Source organism: Antedon mediterranea, chromosome 2, assembly GCF_964355755.1.
Source record: "Antedon mediterranea chromosome 2, ecAntMedi1.1, whole genome shotgun sequence".
Lineage (NCBI taxonomy): Eukaryota > Metazoa > Echinodermata > Crinoidea > Comatulida > Antedonidae > Antedon > Antedon mediterranea.
In genome coordinates this window covers 36,857,906-36,873,387 of record NC_092671.1, presented here as the reverse complement: position 1 = coordinate 36,873,387, position 15,482 = coordinate 36,857,906, and the positions used below count along the sequence as shown (strand labels likewise).

At 33.6% G+C, this 15,482-nt stretch overlaps 4 protein-coding genes across 7 annotated transcripts; 3 read left to right on the top strand and 1 right to left on the bottom strand.

The window, feature by feature from the left end:
• Positions 1-30: 30 nt before the first annotated feature.
• LOC140040944 (large ribosomal subunit protein bL9m-like) lies at positions 31-3,300 on the top strand. Of its 4 annotated transcripts, none has more exons than XM_072087248.1 (7): positions 31-87; positions 534-636; positions 772-934; positions 1,329-1,495; positions 1,949-2,050; positions 2,390-2,476; positions 2,851-3,300. In XM_072087248.1, exons 2-7 carry the CDS (start codon positions 553-555, stop codon positions 3,001-3,003), a joined length of 756 nt encoding a protein of 251 aa, XP_071943349.1. In that variant the 5' UTR covers positions 31-87; positions 534-552; the 3' UTR covers positions 3,004-3,300. The 4 variants fall into 4 exon arrangements, with proteins under 4 accessions (XP_071943349.1, XP_071943346.1, XP_071943348.1 ...); XM_072087245.1 differs by lacking the exon at positions 31-87 and adding an exon at positions 176-323; XM_072087247.1 differs by lacking the exon at positions 31-87 and adding an exon at positions 179-309.
• Positions 3,301-3,377: 77 nt separating this feature from the next.
• Positions 3,378-5,956, bottom strand: LOC140040946 (riboflavin kinase-like). Its single transcript, XM_072087249.1, has 4 exons — positions 5,531-5,956; positions 5,140-5,291; positions 4,620-4,722; positions 3,378-4,445 (listed from the first exon to the last, which is right to left on the bottom strand). Exons 1-4 carry the CDS (start codon positions 5,736-5,738, stop codon positions 4,336-4,338), a joined length of 573 nt encoding a protein of 190 aa, XP_071943350.1. The 5' UTR covers positions 5,739-5,956; the 3' UTR covers positions 3,378-4,335.
• Positions 5,957-6,280: 324 nt separating this feature from the next.
• LOC140040943 (meiotic recombination protein DMC1/LIM15 homolog) lies at positions 6,281-7,869 on the top strand. The gene has a single exon (XM_072087244.1). It carries the CDS (start codon positions 6,432-6,434, stop codon positions 7,470-7,472), a length of 1,041 nt encoding a protein of 346 aa, XP_071943345.1. The 5' UTR covers positions 6,281-6,431; the 3' UTR covers positions 7,473-7,869.
• On the top strand, positions 6,341-15,147 carry LOC140040942 (pyruvate kinase PKM-like). The gene is made up of 12 exons (XM_072087243.1): positions 6,341-6,393; positions 8,632-8,795; positions 9,652-9,882; positions 10,253-10,344; positions 10,579-10,698; positions 11,055-11,241; positions 11,418-11,560; positions 11,784-11,911; positions 13,157-13,307; positions 13,800-13,952; positions 14,056-14,222; positions 14,351-15,147. Exons 3-12 carry the CDS (start codon positions 9,693-9,695, stop codon positions 14,634-14,636), a joined length of 1,617 nt encoding a protein of 538 aa, XP_071943344.1. The 5' UTR covers positions 6,341-6,393; positions 8,632-8,795; positions 9,652-9,692; the 3' UTR covers positions 14,637-15,147.
• Positions 15,148-15,482: the final 335 nt, after the last annotated feature.

Genomic DNA, 15,482 nt, shown 5'->3' with positions numbered 1-15,482 from the left:
CGATGTCCGTTGGTGGCGCTGTTTTGGTTAAATCTGTCTTTAAAAAGTTTATTCACATGTTTTTTTTTAGCAGGCCAAAATATTTATGTAAGAATAATGTATTGTTAATGTTAATCATCATTTATCTGTGTGGTATTGTATTATTATATAGTTAAAATTTATTTATAAATTTTCAGTATTAAAAACCTACTATAATTACAATAACCATAAATTTAGCCAGTAAGGCTAGGCCTAACTAGCCTGCTGGCCAAACGAACCTCTTTGTGTTGAAGACAGGGCAGACAGGAATTAGGGCCGGGGGAGACTATGGTATTGAGAATCCAGTTAGTTTTAGGATTGTACAACTAGGCCTAGCCTAGGCTATGAGATTTCAGGTGCTCCAGAATGACATACATTTTTGTTTGTTATCTTGAAATTTCTGTTTGACCATTCGATAGACACTTCTCATTATTGGGTCGTTGGGTATTATTATTAAGATTAAGTTGAAAGACCCCACAACTTTGTTGATTTTAAACAATCTATCATTTTTTCAGAGAATTTATTCAAAATAAAATGAGCTGGAACTTTGGAACTAGAGTCGGATATCAACTGTTACAATCTATTTGGAGATCTGCCGTAGTAAAAGAACATGTTAGGGTAAGATTTAAAAAAAAAAATTGTTATAATTCACAGTTAAATGGAAAGTGAAAATAGTGAAATCTTATTTCTGCTTTACGGCTACCGTATTAATAATATTTATTATTTTTTTAAATAAAAACTTTTTGTTTTCAGAATACAGTTGTAGTCACACGAGTGACCCCTGCAAATTTGCCTCAATTAGGAAAAAAATTCCCACGAAAAATGAAAAGACGCCATAAGGTGTATTACGTTACAGAAAATGAGAACTTAAAACCTCAAGGAGATCTACAGTTGATACTCTTACAGGATGTTCCAAGTAAGTCATTTTCAATAAGTGACTTCGATAACTCCAGAGGGCACCATATTTACAAGGTAAATCGGGACAAAAGTTTACATCACCGCACTATGGCCTAGAGGGAAATTTTTATTCCCGATTTACCTTGTAAATATGGTGCCCTCTGGAGTTATCGAAGTCGCTTATATTATAGACGATTTTCGTGCTACAGAAGCCATGCTATTTTTTTTTTACACGGCTGGTCACGACTGTTTATGTAGCACGAAAATCGTTTCTTTCTGACTTGTGAGTGAATAAATAAATTCTGTAAAACCATGTGTAGTAATGTTTAAACATTCATTGCATATATGAAATACTTTTTTTCTTTTTCCTTCTTAAAGACTAACAAAATAAAATACAAACATTTGTTTTGCAGAAATTGGTGTCAAAGGTGAAATCGTGAACGTAACTAAACAAGTTGGAAGGAATAAATTGCTTCCATTTCAGTTGGCTACCTACGCCTCTCCTGAAAACATAAAACACATGGCAGACACCCAGATAGCGTCTGGGATGGATCCTAAGCTCACAGCGTCCGCACGGAAGGTAAGCAGAGTTTGAGTGCCATAATACAGTTGACTCTCCCAATTACTAGACTGATCCCTAAAAAACGGAAAAACTCTCCGGAAATCGAACTTTTCGTGAAGTCTAAAAGGTCACATTAAAACTACATTCAGAATTGTTGGACTAAATGGCCAATCTAAAGGTCCATTTACACTAGGACAACAACATTTTCATCAAAGGAAGCATAGATGGTTATTCTATAGTTCTAGAATGAAAAGTTTTTAGATTTCATTTGTTTTATGTATGAAAAATGCATATTTATCTATTTGATCGATCGTTATCATTCTAGTGTGAATGGGCCTTTATGGTGTCCATTATTGGGAGAGTTGACTGTACTACCAGAGTCACGGGTTCAAATCCCACCCTATTATGAACAGTAATTACATTTGCTATTAGCAAGACGTAGTAATTAGTAAGAGTATTTTTTTTCTTCAGACAATTAAATATTTACAACTGCAAACATTGACTGTGGAAATGAGACGAGATCAAGATTGGACGTTGAAAAGGGAACATGTGCTCCATGCCTTCAAAAAGAAGGTAAGCAAACACATATATATACAGTATATGTATACAAAACACTTTCTATATTGCAAGAATCTACTCATCCCATGCATAATGTATTTGAGGTGTTAGATAGATGTTATCAGTCCCATCATCTCTCATACAAATAGGTTTCGTAACAGCTTCTATCCAGCTGCCATTCGGGCACTGAATGCTTGTCAGTATACCGTACAAGAGTGATCTGACACTTTGTAATTGTTTTGTTAGTTTTTCATTTATATTATTTTGTATATATCTCAGAGCAAACATAATTTCTCCATCCACCCATATAGGCCTACACTGTATACATATTTTAAAACTTAAATCTTTCTTTAGCTTTCCGTCATGGTTCCAGACTACGCTCTTACGATGCCAGAAAAAGAAATTGTAAATGAATTTGGAAAGTTTGAGGTCAAAGTAACGGTAAGGAAAGATAAAAATAATTTTACATTTGACACTCTCTTCTATTGATAAGAATTATGAAGCTATTAAATTATTGCGTAGAAAATGCCTTTTGATAAAGCTCTGTCTACACTAGCAAACTACAGTAGTTTAATAAGCTGTGATGTGCCCAAATATGGTAGTGCTATGACATCATCATGTCCTTATATGGGCACATCACAGCTTAATACAGTAATCTAAGCCCTGTACAAATAATTTCTAAAATGCTTGTATAATTATGAAAGATATTTATGAAAAGCATTTGTTATTTCTGTTCAAATGTGATACAGCAGTTCTTACATATTTATTGTTCTTTTTTAGTACAATTTATTGTTTTCTCCATAAAATGAATGTAGATAAATGGTATTCAAACAGTACCAGTTGCCATGGAAATAGTTGAAGCAATAAACCAATCAAAAGAAGCAAAGATGGAAAGGATGTTAGCAGAACAGGAAAATGCTAGACAAAAGAGGTATCAATTACGGTCAAAAAAAGAGGAGGAGTTTTAGGATTGTGTATAAACACCAGGCTAGACAGGCCAAGTTTAAAGACTACTAAGAGAAAGGTATTAAACAGGGCCGTAGGCAGACGAGGCACTCGCTCAATTTTCACCACCCACCCCAATTCCCCAGCACAGATCGTTATGTTTTATATTAATAATTGTATTTAAAACATCTTTGCCTCGTCTGTTTTTAACCTTTCGCTATGGCCTTGCTAAACAACATTGGCAAGGCAAGGTTTTAAGTATGTAATTCCAACAAGGTTTGTCTAGTTGTGATAAAGATAAACAAATATTTGTAAATAAAAATATCAAATATAATATGCATACTTTAGTGTTCTGTACACAATTTATTTTCATATTGTTTTTATCTATATTAAATATTTATAAAATCTATTTCCATACACTCCAGCATGTCATAAGAAATGCAGTGTATTACCAGCCTTTATGGAAAATATATCAACATAATCTTTCCATAATACACTGGCCTTACAATATTATTCTAAAAACCAACAAAACCCATATTTTTAAACCAACAATAATAAACATCCCATTATTACATTTTCCATAATTGGGCCCTTTTCTGCAATGTACCTGGCAACAAAATTTTCATATGCTACAGGCATATTACTCAACAAAAATGGTATTCATCTGTTAATCATTTTCATTATTTTACCTGGGGTCAAAATCTAGAAATACCCAACCATATGTTTTAAGACTCTGTCTACATTATCAAACTTTATGAGAAAAAAAATGTGATGTGCCCATATGGACGATGATGTCATATCACTACCATATTTAAGTATATCACTACCATATTTGGGCACATCACACTTTGTTTTTATCAAACTAGTTTGATAGTGTAGACAGAGCTTACGTTAAGTAATAATTTAGCTTACTGGAATATCTGTGGTTTCAAATAAAATATTTGGAAACCGATGTTCACAACTAGCACCAAAAAAGATCATTTCTTTTTACAAATTTATTTTTTAAACATTTTTGTATCTACATCTATTGTAGCATTTCAAGTAATCTTTATCCAATAGCTAGATTGATCAAATAGAAGTTTACAGCACGAATGAAAGACTAAATGTTATTTTTTTTTAAACAACTAAACATTGACAATGACAGACTCGTTGGGTAACACATCTTGTTACCAATAACAATCCATGATTAAAATACAGTACTTTTGTAATTTGTCATATTCACAAAAATGTCGGTACCATGACTTTTAAAGGAGTTTAGATGATGAGTATACCGGCCAGACATTTGCATTTTTGGCCAACACAATTTGGTCCAATGAATAAGGTGATTACAACCCCCCTTGCATTCGCCTCAATCATCATTTTGGATCTTTGAAAAAGTTATTTTCTTTATGTACAAGTTTGTCTGGTTTATTTAATTGGTTCTCGGCTTCCGCTATATCAGCTTTAATAGCCATTATCAATTCATCTGCAAAGAAAAGCAAATTTATTACTTTATGATTATAATTGAGTATTATTAAGATATAAATCCAGGACTCTGGGATTTAAGCTCTTTCTACACATTTCTACATTTTTTTGTCACATAAATTTGTAATAGTGTAGACAGAGCTTTGTCAAAATACTGACTGATAGTTAATCTTACCTAAGGAAGAAAAGTTTTTTTCTTCTCTTATATATCCTAGTATAATTATACTTAACGTTGAGCCATAAAAATCTTCTTTAAAATCATGTATTATATGAGTCTCCTGCAAATTAAAAAAAAAAAAAAATATATTTTTTTATGAAACTTTGTTTAATGAGGGTGACTCAAAACATACAAGGCTGACAAAACGGGAATGATACAAATACGAAAAGAGGAAAAAAAGGAGAAAAAAAGAGACAAATAAAAAAAATATATATATGAAGTAAAAATCCATACAATTTAACTATTCAATGTTACTATTGATTTATTGTGAAAGGTATTTTATTTATTAGCGGGGCTGTCTACTACTAAAAATCACCCTGGGCTTGGATACTAATACCAGCAAGAGAGGTTTTTTCGGCTGCCGGTTATGGAATGCCCAAATTCAAGGCACATTCCAAAGGACAGAAATATGTCTTGTTCTTAATTAATGTATTGCCAAATTATTGGTAATAAAATATAGGGACACTATAATACTTACCATTGATTTTTTAACGTTATCGTAGAATGGATTCCAGCCAATACTCATGACCATTTTATGTACTTGACCATCATTGACTCTTGCCCATCCATAATAAACACCCGTTGCAAAGTCGTTTGGTAAATCATTCACTACTTCTATTGGAAAATTAGCTTAAGAAAAACAATAACATTTACAGAAATAGTTCTTTGACACACACAAAATATACCATATTATTGTTCAAATACACGGGTATACAGTATCGGGAGATACTATTACTAACATGACCAGTGCAATTTTTGAATAATGAAGGAAACAAAAGATTTGTTTTTTCTGCTGAATCATTCATAAAATTAATTTTATAAATTCCTTATTATTATTAATTACATTAATTAAAAATACCTAGGCCTACCTGTTGGAATGCCAAGCTGTTTGCTTCCCCTTCCAAAACCTTTCACAACTTCTCCACGAGCAAAATATGGAATGTGTTTTGAAAAATCGTTTACTTCCTCCATGTCTGTACCTCTACTCGAGCTAGGCCTATATAAGTTAGGCCTGATGTGCAAATAACCAAGTAGTTGACGGCGGAAAGGATTTGTTCTTCTCCGCAGTATCTGCATACATACGTCGAGTGGCGTAAACAATAACTGTTCTCGTTAATAATTCTGGCCTAATTAATATAGCCTGTTATCTATTTATAAGTCACTAACTTTACTATATGAAGAAGGAAATTAGTAATAGTTGAACGTGACTCTTTGGCCTACTAGTACTATAGCAAAATAGACCCGCAAAATAGAATGTTCTCGTTGTACCGATCCGCCCTCACAAAAGTTTTGTACGGCGTGTCGTCGTCGTGTGTGTAGCAGTGTGTATGTATGTGTGCAGTGAAGCGAGACGATGATGTTGGGGTTTTTAAATTTTGCCTTTTTATTTGACTTTTTTTGTGGATCCGCGTCGTCCGCGATAAATTTTAATAAAAACACTCACCATGAAGTAAATTATTTTAAAGATATGTATGATTTCAATCAAATTGAATATTATTAGTGTAATATAAATGCCATCCTTTTTTATACTGCGCTGAAAAATGCGTTTATTTCATTTAAAACATGTGCAGTGTGCAGCATGCATGCAGCATACGACCCTGGATGATGACGCGTGTCCGGTGCATGCGCGCGTGGCAGACGAGGCATTTAAACTTTTTGTGTGAGGGGAGAGAGAGAGCGTAAAGAAAGCACATTGTATTCACATAGCAAGCAGATCGAATCTATCAACTTGGTAAGCCTAAAACAATTATTTTTCAAAAGATATAAATAATGGATACAATGGGAGATCAAGTTGTTGTTGGAATAGAGGAGCCAAACATCAACAATGATGAAGAAGAAGAATCATTTTTTCAAGATATTGACATGCTTCAACATCATGGCATCAATGCAGCTGACATAAAGAAACTAAAAACTCATGGAATTTGTACCATCAAAGGAATTCGGATGACAACTAAAAAACGTCTTTGTGACATTAAAGGAATTTCTGAAGCCAAAATGGAAAAAATAAAGGAAGCAGCAACTAAACTGGATGATCCTGGGTTTGAAACTGCATTATCATTTAGCATTCGACGCAAGAATGTTTTCAAAATCACTACAGGGAGTGCAGAGCTGGATAAGCTTCTTGGTGGAGGAATAGAAAGTATGTCTATCACTGAGGCATTTGGTGAATTTCGTACAGGAAAAACACAGATTTCCCACACACTCTGCGTCACAACACAGCTACCAGGAGCAAATGGATACACAGGAGGAAAAGTAATATTCATTGACACTGAGAACACATTTCGTCCTGACCGACTGCGAGACATTGCAGATCGTTTCAACTTGGACCATGATGCAATGCTTGACAATGTTTTGTATGCAAGAGCATATACCAGTGAGCATCAAATGGAGTTGATGGATTATGTTGCAGCCAAGTTTCACGAAGAAGCTGGAGTTTTCAAGCTGCTTATTATTGATTCGATAATGGCTTTATTCCGTGTCGACTTCAGTGGACGTGGTGAGTTGGCAGACAGACAGCAAAAGCTTGCGCAATTACTGTCAAAAATACAGAAGATATCGGAAGAGTATAATGTAGCTGTATTCATCACAAACCAGATGACATCTGACCCAGGAGCAACCATGAGTTTTCAAGCTGATCCAAAGAAACCAATTGGTGGGCATATTTTAGCACATGCATCAACCACTCGTCTTAGTTTGCGGAAAGGAAGAGGAGAATTGAGAATTGCCAAAGTATATGACAGCCCAAATATGCCTGAAAATGAAGCTACATTTGCCATTACTGCTGGTGGAATTACAGATGCTAAGGACTAGACTGGGCCTAAATGTGACATTTTCCACCAATTGATAATGATAGTATTTAATTTATATATTTATATAAAAGATTTGCTCAATTTAAGAGTGTTAAAGGTTAACAGTTTTATTTAAACATGCCGCTTAAAAAAGGCTTTTTACTAGCACAATTTGTTCCTACAGTGTTTATATCCTAGAATATTGCCTTATGTTAAAGTACACTGCGGAACAGTATATTAATTATTATAAATTAATTATCCACAGTAACTATGCCATAATTTTATTTTTCCTTTGGAATATCCACTGTTTGAACTATTTTAAATGAATAATAATAGCATGCAATACTGTAAACTTTCAGACATATACCTAATATATATATATAAATTATAATCATATGTATTATATAAATAATATAAGTTTAAAGGAAGATTTTAGTATATTATTGTGCTAAGTTTTTAAATAGCTGTTAATTGTTCTACACTATAGGGTCTATGCTCATTAAAAAAGGAAGTGTAGTTTGTGTACCTTTATCATTTATTTCCAGAAGGAAACATTGTGATGAGTTATATAAACCTTTCCTTGCCCAAGTATAATTATTTCTTCATCATTACAAGGTATTGGCCTAATAATACTATTTATAACGATTAAAATACAAATTGATCCAATTCTGATAGTTTAACATTTCAGTCTGCCGCCCTCTATAATAAAATACTTGTTAAAAAAATTATTTTGTGATCTTTAAAAATATTACTCTGCTGCCCTCTATTGTTAATTAATATAGACCATTTAAAAAAAAATCAAAATCTTTTACTATTCTTAATTTGAGATAATTATATCGTATATAATACAATCGTTGATTATAGGATTTAATCTACATTTGTATTTCAATTAGAAACTATAAACTTTAATTGAAATAATATGAATATTATTCATGGGAAAACAAAAACATTTCCTATAAATATATTCTTGCTGTAGTATTATCTATAAAAATGTATTTTATTTCAAATGATTTATACAATTAGTATTAAATTATAGAACTATGTATTCGCTTTTCCTATAATTTAATATATTGTTGATAAAATTGTTATTTTTACGATTGTTGTAATCTGGCACCATTCATAAATTATTGTAAAACCTCCAATAAACATGCATGCTCTTCCCATGCACGATCCTCTTCCAGGCACCGTGTAAATTCGTACTTCTGATTGGCCAATGAACTTGAACTCATTCAACAACCGGAAGATCAATCTTCTTCAAGGAAAAAGAAAAAGAGCAGCCAGTGTGTTTCTTCTCCTAGCGGCACCGGTAGATAGTAAAAAAGGCATTCCAAAGTTCTGCAGTCTTGTAAGTACATTATAGATATGAACTATTTGAGCTTTGCAATATTGTGTATTTTAGATTATTGTCGATAAATGTTACTGCATATATAGGCTTCTACTCAAAGATTGTAGGCCTGTAGCTGCTGCTAGCTAAACTCCATCATGTACCATCCATGGCATGGTGGGATATGGTATGTGTCTTTAAAAGCCTGAGGAATGAGCTTACATATTCTGTAGGCCTAGTTAGTATAGCCTAGTATAGGCTGCTCAGTCAGTTGCTTAGACATATAGGGCTAGCCCCTACTCAAGTAGTTGGCTGGAGAGAGGTATGCCTAACCTAGCTAGCTAGTGCCTCCTAGCTAGGCCTAGTCCTATATATTCGCATTATTTTATTTAAACAAAAATTTTATTTAAACAATATTTTACGAGGGTGGTCCATCCAGCCGATAAACCTAAATAAAGTGTGCTGTTATAAATGAATATATAAATAATAGAATAGGCTTGCATTTCAATTGTTGAATAATGCACTTGTCAATTGTATGACCCACTATACAACCCCTGGAAGAGGTGCGTCATTTGTCCGATGTGCGTCATACCTTATGAATACCATTGTGAGTCAAAAATGTGACTTGCCTTTAGGTGACTATGACGCACCCATTTTGACGCACACTGTGACCATGTTGTTTATGATATGGTGGGTGTTAAAGTGACGGACATTGACATGCCATTGTTCATTGTTTTTTTACGCACCCCTGAGTCAGTAATTATTTGTAATGACGCACCTCTCCCGGGGGTTTTATAGTGGGTCATAAAATTGACAAGTGCATAATGAGTAGAAAGAAATAATAAAGCCAATCATTTGTATTCCTTTTTTTGTACAGTATTCAGTAGAAAAAATTTTCAACAAAATACTCAGAGCGATATGGCTGCTGAGAAGATGGCAAAGCGCCCTCGCACAGAGCGTCACATCAGTGGTCATGACAGTGAGCATTTTATGCAGATTGCGCATCCAGCTACCATAAATGCCGTATCTCAATTGGATCACTACAGTCATCTTGAAATTCATTCAACGCCAGGCAGCGTACGCAACAGTGGTATTATCTGTACTATTGGTAAGTATACCAAGTGGTTCGTACTTTAAACGGTCTTTCACACCTGTTCCAAATCAAATTGAACGTCAGTGCTTCGTTTTCACATGGATACGCGCATATCGATTGCCGCATTGCAAATTTTGATTTAATTTGCTGCCGACAGACCAGCGTCTGAACAGGTGTGAAAGACCGTTAATTCATGATTATAAAAACTCGTTCAGGTTAGTCTGGAAATCCCTGCGTAAAACAGTTCCAACAATAAATTGTGTTCATTTTTAATGTTTATAAATTAAGATGCTGTACTTTCACTAAAGCTTTTTTTAGTAAAAGCCTTTTATTAAGTTTGACATTTAAATAAATTAAAAAAATATTATTTGCTTTAAAAATTCAGGTCCAGCCTCTAAGGACGTTGATATTTTAGAGGAGATTATGAAATCCGGGATGAATATTGCTAGGCTCAATTTCTCACATGGAACACATGAGGTTAGTACAGTACACTGTTTGTGTGAAGCTCTGTCTACACTATCAAACTTGATGTGACAAAAAAATGTGATGTGCCCATATATAGACATGATGATGCCATATCATTATCACTACCATATTTGGGCATATCACTACATATTTGAGCACATCACACTTTTTTGTCAAACTAGTTTGATAGTGTAGACAATGCCTAAGAGGCAGTTATATTAAAATCTGATATTGACTTGTTTTTAGTATCATGAGAGTGTCATTAAGAACATCAAAGAAGCAAGAAGCAGGTTTTCTTTCTCAAGAAATGTGGGAATTGCTTTGGACACTAAAGGACCTGAAATAAGAACTGGACTTCTAAAGGGGGTAAGTCATAAAATGACCATGGTACAGTATATAGGCACCCACAAGAGGCTTTGAGCATCAAGAGTTATAAAATATTATTACCAGATTATTGTTACATGATTTTAAACCAGTGACCATTGAAAATATATATTGAGGCAGTTTTAACTTGATTTTTTATTTTTTCTATTTAACCTGCTTATGCACCAGCTTCATATTGTGTTTACTTCATAGTGTTATCCTTTGTTACAATTCTCTTCACCTCATGATGGGCTATGCCCGAAACATGTGTTAATCAATTTATATTGAGGCGGTTTGATTTTGATTTTTTCTATCTACCCTTCCTATGCGGCTCTGTAATGTTATATTTAATATTTTAGGGTGGATCTGCAGAAATAGAATTGACGACTGGAAATAAGATCCGTCTGTCGTTTGATACTAAATACTCAGAGTGTGGAACTGAAGAATGTATTTATGTTGACTATAAGAACATGCCTAAGATCATGGACCTAGGTGCTGTTGTGTACATCGATGATGGCCTTATCTCACTGCAAGTAGATAGAAAAGGTAAACACTGATAAAAATCATACTGATTTATAGAATGTGCACTGTATGTATGTATGTGTACCATATGGTTTGTGTGCTAATATAGATAATTCTAATCTCAGTTCCTAATCTTAGTTTGTGTTTCTCTTCAACCTGTAGTACATTATTCGATTTCAAACTTTGTCATATATTTAAAGGGGCGGACTACCTAGACTGTACCATTATAAACGGAGGGAGCCTAGGAAGTCGTAAAGGTGTCAATCTACCTGGTGCGAAAGTGGACCTTCCCGCATTGTCGGAAAAAGACAAAGCAGATATTGCATTTGGAGTAAAACATGGTGTAAGTCTTTCAACTTTATGTGACAAAAAAAATGTGATGTGCCCATATATGGACATGATGATGTCCTATCACTACCATATTTAAGCATATCACTACCATATTTGGGCACATCACACTTTTTTTGTCAACTAGTTTGATAGTTTCCCCCTAAATTACCATGAATGCAGCTATATAATTATTATGTTTTCAAGGAATTAACTCTCTTGAAATTGTTCTCGTTTAGATTGAGATGGTGTTTGCGTCGTTCATTCGTAAGAAGGAGGACGTGGAAGCTGTGCGTGAATGCCTGGGGGAAGCTGGGAAAAAGGTGCTCGTTATCAGCAAAATTGAAAATGAAGAGGGGCTGCAAAAGTATGTATAGTCTCATTCATTTTTATTTGATTTCAACAATATTTTACGAGGGTGGTCCATCCAGCCGAAGCTGATGTACAATATTAAGAAACAATTTAAAAATTAATACCAAGATAGGTATAGGTTAAATTACATACAAGATACTAAAATGATATTTATATAAACTAATAATAATATTTGATAATTAATAAGTCTTAATATGGTGTGTTACACAACTAGCATAAAGAATGGAAGTAGTGTTTGCAGTTTTTAATATGTATTGTAGTAGTAGTTGGGTTAAAAACGTATAATAGGTCACAGTTTACTGTTGTATGGAGAGAAAGAGTAATGATATTTTCTGATATCCACATTAAAAATCCAATTCAACTTTCACGACTAGTTACCACATTGACTTTTGCATGTTAACAAATTTATTTATAATTGATAGAGTAGAGAATAGAAGCATTAGTCAACCTAAGTAAAGCTCTGTTTACACTATCAAACTTTATGATGATGTCATATCACTACCATATTTGGGAATATCACTACCATGTTTGGACACATCACACTTTTTTTGTAAAACTAGTTTGATAGTGTAGACAGAGCTTAAATTAGAATTTATTACATACATGGATGGGATTCCTAAATTGTGGAATATACAATGCAAAAAATAAACCATTAGCTTATGTTGAACATTTCATTTTACAACTTAAAAGTAGTATTAAATTACAATTTTGTTCTATATAGATGTAGCAGGTCACTCGCTCTCCTGGAATTCATGTGGTTTTCCATACTTAACTAATGTAGACTATAGACCTGGGCTGTAACCAAAGGTGTCAACTCCTAATAATTAATTGCCTTATTCTATGGAATTGGTAATAACTTACTAATGATTACTTGGGTGTGATCTTAATGGATATACCAGCTCTTGGGAGGGGACAAGGAGGGTCACTGAACTGATAAGTCACCTCACTGGGCTACTCCTTAAATAGTCATGTATGTTCTGTAATTAACACTTCTTGTAGATTAACACAATTTGGAAATAACTTGAACCGATAGCTACAACTTAATCACTCTCTGTGTACCTGTATATAGTGTAAATGAAGTACCATCATTGAGAGAATATAACAACAGTCTGTGTCATTTATATAAAGAGTGCTACATATATGTGAACTTTATTCAATCAATCGTACATTTGTTATAATGGTAACCACAATAAGGTATAATATTACAGTAGATTTCTACAATTTGTCATTTTTTCTTTAGTTTTGAGGACATTCTGAAGGTGACAGATGGTGTGATGGTGGCTAGGGGTGATCTTGGTATTGAAATCAAAGCAGAGTTGGTTTTCTTGGCACAAAAGAAAATGATAAGTCAGTGCAATAGAGTGGGGAAACCAGTTATATGTGCAACACAGGTAAAGAAAGATCTTTGAATCTAAAACTCTGTCTACACTATCAATCTAGTTTGACCAAAAAAAGTGTGATGTGTCCATATATGGACATGATGATGTCATATCACTACCATATTGAAGCATATCACTACAATATTTGGACACATTGCACCTTTTTTGTAAAACCTAGTTTGATAGTGTAGAGCTTTAAGCTTTGTCTACACTATCAAACTTTATGTGACAAAAAAATATGATGCACCCATATATGAACATGATGATGTCATATCACTACCATATTTGGGCATATCACTATCATATTTGGCCATATCACTACCATATTTGGGCACATAACACCTTTTTTGTCAAACTAGTTTGATAGTGTAGACAGAGCTTAAGATGATTTTCTGCTGTTTCCATATCATTTAACATATATTATTGTGATGACAACAACTTATAAAGAAATTATAATTATTTGATTAAATAATAAATAACCATATTCTTTTACTACTTATACAGATGTTAGAAAGTATGGTTAAAAATCCACGCCCTACAAGAGCAGAGACCAGTGATGTCGCTAACGCAGTCTTAGATGGGTGTGACTGTATTATGTTGTCAGGGGAAACGGCAAAAGGGAAATACCCTGTTGAAGCAGTTAAGATGATGCACTCAGTAAGAAATAATGTTATTTGTTGTCTATAATTTGATGCTCAAATAAATATGCTTAACCAGTCAGTTTATTAAATGAATTAACAAATTAAAATATTATATTTAGATTGCTCGTGAAGCAGAGGCAGCTTTATTCCACCGACAATCATATGAAGAACGTCTTCGTGAAGTAGCGATTCCAACTGACCCTGCTGAAACCATTGCCTTGGCTGCTGTTGGTGCTTCGTTTAAATGTCAGGCTGGCGCTATTATTGTTCTTACAAGAACCGGGAAGTATGTAGCAACGTTTTATTTTATTATGAATTATGACCAATTTACTTTCTCTATTATAGATGTCTGTGATGTATAATAGGTATCTGTAATGTATTACATACTCAACAATGTACAACAACTTTTTACAGGTCTGCACACTTGATATCCAGATTCAGGCCATTGGCTCCCGTGCTTACTGTAAGCCGTGATCAGAGTGTTCTTCGCAAGATCCACTTATGGCGTGGTTGTTTCCCGGTACATTATTCCGAACCGGTTTGCGCCGAGTGGCAAGAAGACGTAGATAACCGTATTAAATATGCAGTTGACATTGGTAAGAAGCGAGGATTCTTCCAAGAGGGCGCTGCGATTATTTGCATTACTGGATGGCGTGGAGGACAAGGCTTTACCAACACTATGCGTATTATTCCAGCTTAGAAATTTAGCATTAAAAAACTGTAATATTTCATTCGATTGAAGTTGAACTTCTAAAAAAAGATGGGTAGCTACTAGATTACCTGATTTTATTTTGTCAAATTATACAATTTTATTTGTGTTGATGTGATCAATCCCTGTGTTAAGTAATTCATATATCTATTAATAATAATATATATAATTAGCATAAGTTATATAAACAATATATTAATGCAAATATCAAAACTATCATTTCCATTTTTTGCCATAATTTTAAGAACTATAGATGCAAAATAATAAAAATATTATTTTTTGTTACCTTGTCAGCTAGTTTAGAATTGCAGTTTAAAGTTCAATTAGAAAACAATACAGTATATACAATATGTAATCCATAGACATGCAGAAAAAGTTATTTTTCTTATTTATCCATGTTAATTATAAAAAGGATAATAGTTGTGAGTGTGTACTGAACCAAGCCATACAGCATTTACTCAAACAAGCTGGAGTTGCACAAAGAAATAAACTAGAAAAAAAAGTTTGTTTAGTTCTGTTGTATTATTCATATTCTAAAGATATTACGTAAATACTGTATAACCATTATTGTACACCTTCCCAAAATTTTCCATTACAAAAAAATGCTAAACACAAAAAAAGCAGGAGCAGCAGTAATCATCATATTATATAAAAGTTTATTTGTCGCCCTCTATTTGAAACTCACCTGCAGAGAGAACTAAGCTAACATGAAGTATTCGCGTGTTGCATGGAATTAGTTAGCCAATCAAATCGTGTATATTAATGATCTGACTACCGTGCATCCAATAACATTCAAGGATTCGTGACGCGCTAACTGTGCTTAGTGTCAATTTTATT

What these genes read in the sequence shown, in the direction of transcription:
- LOC140040946 (XM_072087249.1), bottom strand. Translation starts at nt 5,738, where the DNA reads ATGCAGATACTGCGGAGAAGAACAAATCCTTTCCGCCGTCAACTACTT. An exon ending in ATAACGTTAAAAAATCAATG is followed by an intron (nt 4,723 to 5,139) that starts GTAAGTATTATA and finishes TTTAATTTGCAG; the next exon opens with GAGACTCATATAATACATGA. An exon ending in AAAAAACTTTTCTTCCTTAG is followed by an intron (nt 4,446 to 4,619) that starts GTAAGATTAACT and finishes TTTTCTTTGCAG; the next exon opens with ATGAATTGATAATGGCTATT.
- LOC140040942 (XM_072087243.1), top strand. Translation starts at nt 9,693, where the DNA reads ATGGCTGCTGAGAAGATGGCAAAGCGCCCTCGCACAGAGCGTCACATC. An exon ending in AATGAAGAGGGGCTGCAAAA is followed by an intron (nt 11,912 to 13,156) that starts GTATGTATAGTC and finishes TTTTTTCTTTAG; the next exon opens with TTTTGAGGACATTCTGAAGG. An exon ending in GTTCTTACAAGAACCGGGAA is followed by an intron (nt 14,223 to 14,350) that starts GTATGTAGCAAC and finishes AACTTTTTACAG; the next exon opens with GTCTGCACACTTGATATCCA.
- LOC140040944 (XM_072087245.1), top strand. An exon ending in ACTCTTACAGGATGTTCCAA is followed by an intron (nt 935 to 1,328) that starts GTAAGTCATTTT and finishes TTTGTTTTGCAG; the next exon opens with AAATTGGTGTCAAAGGTGAA. An exon ending in TCCATGCCTTCAAAAAGAAG is followed by an intron (nt 2,051 to 2,389) that starts GTAAGCAAACAC and finishes ATCTTTCTTTAG; the next exon opens with CTTTCCGTCATGGTTCCAGA.
- LOC140040943 (XM_072087244.1), top strand. Translation starts at nt 6,432, where the DNA reads ATGGATACAATGGGAGATCAAGTTGTTGTTGGAATAGAGGAGCCAAAC.